Raw genomic sequence first — 8945 nt, forward strand, 5'->3', positions numbered from 1 at the left:
CACGCCAGTGGGCCCCAACTACTCACGAAACAATATTTGACAAGAAACGTTTTCATAACTTTTGGGCCCCACTGGAACCTCCTGTGGCATCCAACGGCCCAGATCTCACTACCCCTTCATCTACGCAACCAAGATTTAACAAGCTTTGACGGCGACGATTCCTTACACTTTTTCAAATACACCACTTTAAAAAAATACAACACAACACACAATACACACACTAAATACTCGGGTGAATTAGCGCTTATATTAGTAGTGGAAAAGACATTAACGCCCTTTATTACCGCGACAAAACGTAACAAACGTTGTACAGTTTGGAATTTTCGGGGGATGTTTTTGTCTTTTGTGGAAGACATCTTTATTTGTTTACTGTAATTTTATCGTACACGAGTGGAAAGAAACTTTATTTTATTTATTATTCAATACAATTTTGGGGGAGTTTCAGACTGAACAGATCCGAAATTTCCCTAGTTCCGAATCTAAAACTAAATCGTGAAAGGGAACAAAAAGTGAGAGAGAGAGAGAGTGAGAAATAGAAAATTTGTAGAATTGGAATATTTGTAGATTTTTCACATTGATTGAATTGAACCTAAATTACGTCTGTGATTCTCTCTCTCTCAACTTATTTTCTCTTCATCTCAGTCTCATTGATGAAAACTTTGTTCCAGTTTGGTAATATCACAACTCTTTACTACTGTTCATCCATAAATCATAATATGTTCTGATCGATTTCGGCTTAGGTTAACTTTTTAGAGAGAGAAACTGTCATCTGATTTTGGTACGAATTGGTGATTTAACTATGGGTTGCCTATAGATTTAGATTTTTATGTACACATAGAGAGATTAAACACATATATAGATTGTTGTGTGTGTGTGAGAGATAGCTTCCATCGGACATCGATGCCGGAGAATCGGCAAGTCCGGAGCAATGGTGGTTTGCCCAGTTCGTCCAATCCATCCGTCAACAACATCGAAGGTAAATTTCGATCTTGAAAGCATTTCTCTGTTTTTGCTTGATTTTAAAGCGACGATCTTTGGAATATGATCAGAGTTTTGATTTTTCTTTTTAGATTGTATTGCAATGCATCTATTGTTGTACATAGCAATTTACAAGTGTTGAATTCACTCTATGTTTGATTTTTTTTTTTTAGTTCTGTTGTCCTAAGTTGTGTGCTTTGTTTATTCCTGAAGAAATATTTAATCTTGCGCATATATGTCTGCATCTACAAACACGCGCACGCACACGCACACGCACACACACGTACATGTATTTATGCGTATAAAATCAAGTACAATGCGATGAATATTGGTGTTCTAAATCCTTAACTTGTGTTGATTTTGATTGCTTTTCTTTTGATTAATGTGTTGTAGAAGCTATAAGGCGGTTGAAAATTCAGACCAATGATAATCATCACAGTGATGCAGTGGGTTATTCGACCCCCTATCCGGATCGTCCTGGGGAACCAGACTGCATCTACTATTTGAGGACTGGGTTGTGTGGCTATGGAAGCAATTGTAAATTCAATCATCCAGCCTATACTGGACAGGTATATGAGCTTGTATCCGATTAGTGTTTTGTTTCAATTCAAGTTTTGACTGCTTTTGAGACACCTATATTTGAAGATTTGTGAGTGTTTCTATGTTCTTTGCTTGCTCTTAGTAATCCATTGTGCTTTATATTGATAATTCTTTTCAAATGTTCTAATACATCCATTACATGTGTCTAAGCACAGGATGGTCTTTGCAGAGGTGAACTCCCGGAAAGAGTTGGGCAACCTGACTGTGAGGTAAATTTGTTTACCAATTGAGATTCTTGTCTTTCGACTAACTGGCAGTTACATTGATGGTTGTACTGTCTTTTGCTGGGATATACTAGAAGTCTTTTGGATAGCAGAAGGGAATAGAATGTTGTTTGATTATTAGTTTCTTACATCTGTTTATATGATTTATTTTTCTTGTATTTGTAAAATTAAATTATATTTGTTGAATAAATAGTCAAAGTAATTATTTAGAAGTATGCGAGTTTGTTCCAGATTTCCATCAGATAAGACTGCGGAGTATTCTCAAGAGAAACTTTGTTAATGAAGTTGTTCAAAAGGTAGTCAGTTAAAGGTTGTTCGTAGTTGTTTCACCAATTTTCCTTTATGTTCAGTTGCATTGTTTTTATTATGAATTTTTGTCGCAGTTACTTAGCTGTATTAATTTGGGAAAACATGGTTTCCTTTTCATGTTAATTTTCATGAAAAACGTTAAAGTTTGTTAGAGCATGCAATTACATGGGATGTTAAATAATTTCAGGAGTATTTGTCTTCTTATTTACATTTCATGTGGTAAAAGAACATGTTGTATTTGGACTTGGTAGAATCTACTGGACTGCAATTTTATATTATTGTGGGTGCATTCAGTTTCTACATCCGTTAAGAAAATTTAAGCTATAAAAACATAGCATGTGTTTTATCTTGTACCACAAATTTCTGTCAGTAGCGGTCACAATTTTAACTTGATTTTTTATGGATTGAGGCTTAGTCAGTTTGTTGACTAATAAGCCCGTGACAGTATATGTCAACTGGGAAATAGGTTTAAGACACCTGCCAACCTAATAAGCCCTTTATTTATTTATTTATTTTTGGAACCAAGTGAGGAGACTGTGTAAGTGGAAAATGTTGAGGTGGCTTAAGAGAAAAAGGTTAGTTTTTGATATATGTTTTGACTTCCCCAAAGTTGGTTATTAATCCATGTGGCAAGAGAATAAGATTCAAATCATTAGTAAGTCTCCCTTTATGGATGATACAATTAGAAAGGTTTCCTCGGTGAGTTATGTTATTAATGATTGTCCACTTCCAATTGTGCATTGCAGTATTTTCTGAAGACAGGAACTTGCAAATATGGATCAACATGTAAATATCATCATCCAAGGGATAGGCACGGTGCTGGAACAATATCATTAAACAGTATGGGGCTACCAATGCGTCAGGTTGTCATTTCCCTTCCATATCTGGATTCTTTTCTTGACTTATCATTGTGCTAGCAGTTTGGGGCCATTACATGGTACAGTGGTAGAAGCTCAAGCTCACTAGTGTGAGAAGTGGGTTTGAATCAAAGGGCAGCCACTGTACTGCCAAATTTAAATCTGTACCCAGTCTGCCCCTCCTAGTACCCTTGATTACAGGGACCATAGTGGGTTATTAGCCTTTCTATTTGTGCAAGCAGTTGTGTTGCCAAATATTTGTTTGTTTCTACATATAGTGAGGTGATCGAATTTAAAATAAAAATAAAAATCAATTTTTTTCTCAGGAAGAAAAGCCGTGTCCTTATTACATGCGAACTGGATTATGTAAGTTTGGAGTCGCATGCAAGTTTCATCATCCTCAGCCTGCATCAGCTGGAACTGTCTTGCCTGTTCGTGGGCCTACTGCCTTTGGATCTGCGGGCTCATCAATTATGCCTTCATCAGGTCTACCTTATTTAGGTGGACTTCCTGCATGGACACCACCAAGAGCCCCGTTTTTATCTGGTCCCTCCATTCAGAGTCCCCAAGCCTACATGCCTATTGTTCTTTCTCCTTCTCAAGGCAACATACCTGCACAAGGCTGGAGCACTTACATGGTCAGTAAATATTTTCTTAAATAGAAAAGAAGGATGAATATGAATTCATAAACTATCTGGTAAGGTGGTTTTTGCATTTCAGTCCTCCTTCATCATTCTGTCATTGTCTGCAATTTCCTTTTCTAAAGCTACCATTTTTCACATTCGTTGAGTAGGAATACTATTTTTTCTGTGGTTTGCAGCAAGGAAAGTTGCACACTCGAAGTGTGGTTGAAACGCCGAGTTTTTGAAATTGTTGTTTTCACTCAATGGCATTCTTATTAGGACAAAATCTTATTTCATTTATTATTATTATTAATAATAATAATAATTATTATTATTATGATTATATTTTTTTCTCGCCAGAAATATGCCTCATATTACTACTTTCAAAATGGGGGTGAGAGAGATTTTTATCTCTGCATGGACAAATCACATTTTTTTGACGCCATCCTGTTGGTTGCTATATTTGCAACCATCGACTCAGCTGATTGCAAGCATGAACATTGTACATTAGCGGTTAAAGATTATTCTTTGCGAACTGCTTGGTCATTGGTAGTTTCCAACTTTCCATTGCTGAAACACCTAATTTTTACTACTGCATTGCCTATTATAATTTTGTTACTATAGGCCCTTAAACTCTAAGGCCATCATCATCCTTGCCTTTATCCCAAACAAATGGGGTCGGCGATTAAACTCCAGTACTATCCGTTTCCAAATTCTTTTTTAAGGATTGCTATGGAACAAACCAAAAATGTTTTACTGTTCTAGTGATTAAAGCCATAAAGACAGATTTCATTATTACTCTTTCTTGGTCACTTGTTTTAAGTTGTAAAGCATCTTTCAATTGTTACCGTATTTGTAAAGACCCACTCCACCACATAGTATGATATTGTTCGCTTTGGGTCTAAGCCCGCACGGTTTTGTTCTTGGGTTTTAACCCAAAAGACATCATACCAATTGGAGACAGCACTAGTACATATAAGCACTTCACCTTCCCCCCGCCCCCCTCCCCCCCGGCGGTTAAATGGTTTTGGGGTGGGGATGGGGGTTAGGATTGAAAACCCGCAAAGTTATGGGGGGGGGGGGGGGGGGATGGGAAAAGGTCACAACCCCAACCCCCCCGCGCCCCGTTTATAGTTATAAATTACAATTTTAAGGTATATATTAACCAAATCTTAATTTATTCTATTCTAATCACTAAATATTATTTTGTATTATTCTTATTTGATAATTTCCATGTACTTTTATGTTCCAACAATAATTTTAGTCTTAAGTTTCAATTGAGAAGTTGAATCTTGTTTTGATTTGCATTAGAGAAAAAGAATAATTATCATAGTTGAAAATTTGTTTTATTATTTACTTTTGTTATATTTGTATTACAATTACAAAAATACTCTTCTACAAATCCCGCCCCGTTTAATAAACGGTTTTGGGGCGGGGGTAGCTATTCTAAACGGGGATGGGGATAGCGTTCACCGCCCATTGCCATCCCTACTAATGACTCGCTATTATTTTGTATTATTCTTATTTGATAATTTCCATGTATTACTTTTATGTTCCAACAATAATTTTAGTCTTAAGTTTCAATTGAGAAGTTGAATCTTGTTTTTATTTGCATCAAAGAAAAAGAATAATTATCATAGTTGAAAATTTGTTTTATTATTTACTTTTGTTATATTTGTATTACAATTACGAAAATACTCTTCTACAAATTCCGCCCTGTTTAATAAAGAGTTTTGGGGCGGGGATGGGGGTTGCTATTCTAAACGGGGATGGGGATGGGGATGGCGTTCACCGCCCCATTGCCACTCCTACTAATGACTTCCTCCACTACATGGTATGATATTGTCTGCTTTGGGCTTGAGCCCCACATGGTTTTGTTCTTGGGTTTTACCGCAAAAGACCTCATACCAATTGGAGATAGCATCACCACATATAAGCACTTTACCTCTCTCTTACTCAGGCAATGCGGGATTGTGCACATATAGCTCGTCCAGTGTAATAGCTTGCCAGTGCCTCGCACTTGCCCATGCACACAACCCGCATAGGTCGCCACAGTTTTAATTTTTGGCTCTCTGCAGTATTTACTTGCTATTTTCTACTGCCATTACTTGTACAAGAGGTTGCCTTGCATATAAAGTTGTAGTTGCATTGGAAGATTCTAATTACAAAATCCTGTGTGGGAATATTGGTAAAGTTGTACTCCCTCTGTCCCTTTTGGGGAGTAGAACTTTTTAAGGGGACAGGTAATTATTGCACTGTCCCCTTTAAAAATTACAAAGCTACCCTTTCAAGTTTAAATATATATATAATCAAGTTTGAAATTTTTAAAATTTTAAGGGTATTTTATGGAAAGATGTGAAATATATTGTTTTAACTTGGTAAGTGGACAAGTATTTTGGGACAACCCAAAACGGAAAGATGGACAACTAAATTGGGACGGAGGGAGTATCTTGGAATAAATATCAGAATGCTTAGGTGGATGAATAATTTAAAGATTGCAGTCGCACCTATGAGTGGATGACCCATTGTAGTTGGGATGAGTTACACAGCACTTTCTAGACTGAAATAAGCACTGGTAAGCAGGGAATTTGAGAATAAAGAACTCTTGAATTTCTGGGTATGCGAGTATGGGTATTTTTCTTTGTTTCTTAGTTATAATGATGGTGGATTTTTACTGGAAATATTCCTCATCGACAATTACTTGGTTTATGTCTTGTATAGAAGCTATTTAGTTTAAAAAATTGTCTAGAAGTGCTATGTCATATTCTACATTTGTTGTCAACTGTGAAGTGCTTTTTACTACACCACAATCATCTATTTATACAAATACACATGCATCGAACTGTTATGTAAACACGCAGCCGATATAATTGTTTCGGTTGAAGGTTAAGATTAAGTCTTCAGAATTTATAGTGGAATATATAAGTTATTTCTCCCTGTACCTGCCTACTACATCTAGAATAGAATTGATGGCATGTTTGCTGATCTACAGTTAATTATCTTCTTGGGAGCTGTTATATTTTGGCAGCTCCTCATGTTGGTTTAGTTGTCAACTAGTTTTCAGTTGACTCCATGATATCACTATATGGTGCTAAAAGTATTGAGTTAGTCTTGCGATGTCAGCCGGAAACAGCTGAACAATTCTCAAGCTTTGATGTGTATTTTCTAATTGTTTGCCTTGTTTTAAGTGAACGATGTTGACTCGCATAATAATATGACTTTCGGACATTCACAGTTTGTCTGTTTTAAGTGTATCCATTGGTTACATGAATCAGACTGATGGTTCATATTGACATGGAAGTTTACAAAATTATCACTTAGACTGCAGTTAGTTGGGATGGAGGTTTTTTTCCAGTTGATTTGAGTGTCATGTGTTACATTTCTGATCCATGTTTTAAATGTCAATCAGGGAAGCATGAGCCCTATATCTTCTAGCGGTGTTCTTGGACCCAATGTTGTTTACAACTCCAAGAATCAAGATGATTCAGGTTCTGGTGGACAGTTGCATATGTTGCCTACATCAATTCTTCATCTACCTGAGCGACCTGATCAACCTGAATGCCGATATTTCATGAGCACTGGGAACTGCAAATACGGATCTTATTGCAAATACAATCACCCAAGAGAGAGGATTTCAGCTAATTCTTTAGGCCCACTTGGGCTACCCTTGAGACCTGTAAGTTATATAGTTATTTCATCCACGTATATTTTTGTTACCTATTCTAGTGAGAATAAGTATCCTCTTATTGTCAAATAGTTTAAAAATGTTTCTGTTTTTTTTTAAAACCTTTTTCCTGGTAAGTATATACTGTATTTATTAACAAAAAAAATATGAATTTGTGAAAAATTTGCAATTTATCAATTTCTTGCTATTATATATGCCTTTTACAAATCATTGAATATTGTTGCAGTGCTTCTATTCCATTTGATTTCCTGCAGATGGTTGACTCCACAACCTCTTGAATGCAGGGGCAATCTATATGTTCATACTACAATCTGTATGGACTTTGCAAGTACGGCCCGACATGCAAATTTGATCACCCCATGGTGTATCCTCATTATAACTTCAATTTGAGCTTCCCTACTCTATCTGTAATGGATCCATCCCTCTTCGCATATCAGAGAAACTCATCAACAGCCCACTCATCTGAAACTTCTCCCTCAAAATCATCTAAAGTTCCTGACTGGAGTAGGAGACTTGACACAGCAAGCAACAAAAGTCAGAAGCCGGACACCAAAACTACTCGAGATTCATCAGAACAGCCAGGTCCTTCCCCACAGTCGTTGCCGGCTTCATCGGAACTTCCACAAGATCAATCTGATTAAGTCAGTTGTCTTCTTTTTTCACTCACCCATTTTGCTACTGAGTTCCTGGAACAACAATTTTTATGACGTGCCCTTCCGTCCCCCTTTGCACGTGCACCCATGGAGTGGATAGATTGTTTTTTTTATCAATGCGATGAGCAGAAGATGGGGGTCTGGAAGGCATTTTTTTGTGGTGAATAAAGTGCAAGTGAAGAAATTGTAAGATTTTTTCTTTTCTTTTTTTCCTGTTTGAATTGTTCACATTTCTTCAGATGGTATTTGTCTCCCACCAAGTTTGCTAGTGATTGCTGTTGGATGTGAAAATATGGTACTACTTATTATATGGGGAAGTCACATACACACCTCCTCAGGAAAGCTTAAATTACACATGGTACTCTCGTGTTTTCAAAAATTACACACGGTACTTCTTTGTTTGTATGACACTGAGAACGACATGACCATTAAAAATGTTTAAATCAGCAGCATCTAAGCACTTTGAAATGCCGATTTTGTCCATTAAATGCATGGAAAGACTATAATGTCCTTTAGAAGTGTTGTGAAATCATAGTTTATCCCTATTACAACAATGGTTAGGGTTGTATTTTTTGATAAATACTGGTAAGGGTTTGTATTTTCTCTCTCCCTTCACTAACCCTGGCATTGTAGGGATGAAAATTAGTGGTGTGATGGTAGAAACTACGGGAACAGAGGTGCATACATAATTATTATGGCCCTTGAACCTTGGATCATACAATCAACCAAGTTGTGACTCGTTTGTCCTAGACTCCTAGAACAAAGGCTTTGCAGTCGAATGTTAGGCTCATTTTGGCTATTGAGGGATTCAAATGCTGGATACAACATGTAATAGATTTCCTTTCTTCAAGTCATTTTGTGTTTGATTACTCCTATTGGTTTGAGATTTCAAAAGATTGTAACGGATTATCTTATTTCCAATATGGAGCCAATAAATTCTTATGTAGAAAGGTAAAAAGTCTGATATTATCAAGGGAAATACAAAATGTGATAGAAATGAACAAGAGCCTTAGCTG

At 36.6% G+C, this 8945-nt stretch overlaps 1 protein-coding gene across 1 annotated transcript; it reads left to right on the forward strand.

Annotated features, from left to right (window-relative positions):
- Positions 1–430: 430 nt before the first annotated feature.
- On the forward strand, positions 431–8308 carry LOC132307413 (zinc finger CCCH domain-containing protein 3-like). The gene is made up of 7 exons (XM_059805160.1): positions 431–976; positions 1372–1547; positions 1734–1787; positions 2858–2974; positions 3295–3606; positions 7001–7267; positions 7561–8308. The coding sequence occupies exons 1-7, from the start codon at positions 901–903 to the stop codon at positions 7915–7917; spliced, it is 1359 nt and encodes a 452-aa protein (XP_059661143.1). The 5' UTR covers positions 431–900; the 3' UTR covers positions 7918–8308.
- The last annotated feature ends 637 nt before the right edge of the window (positions 8309–8945 follow it).

The sequence above is a fragment of the Cornus florida genome, unplaced genomic scaffold (assembly GCF_030987335.1).
Source record: "Cornus florida cultivar Cherokee Brave unplaced genomic scaffold, ASM3098733v1 CherokeeBrave_3.0.0_Hap2_Chr05, whole genome shotgun sequence".
NCBI lineage: Eukaryota > Viridiplantae > Streptophyta > Magnoliopsida > Cornales > Cornaceae > Cornus > Cornus florida.

Bases quoted from the DNA above. Each gene is read 5' to 3' on its own strand.
- LOC132307413 (XM_059805160.1), top strand. From the start codon at position 901: ATGCCGGAGAATCGGCAAGTCCGGAGCAATGGTGGTTTGCCCAGTTCG. The intron at 3,607-7,000 runs GTCAGTAAATAT...AATGTCAATCAG, and splicing joins AAGGCTGGAGCACTTACATG to GGAAGCATGAGCCCTATATC. The intron at 7,268-7,560 runs GTAAGTTATATA...TCTTGAATGCAG, and splicing joins TTGGGCTACCCTTGAGACCT to GGGCAATCTATATGTTCATA.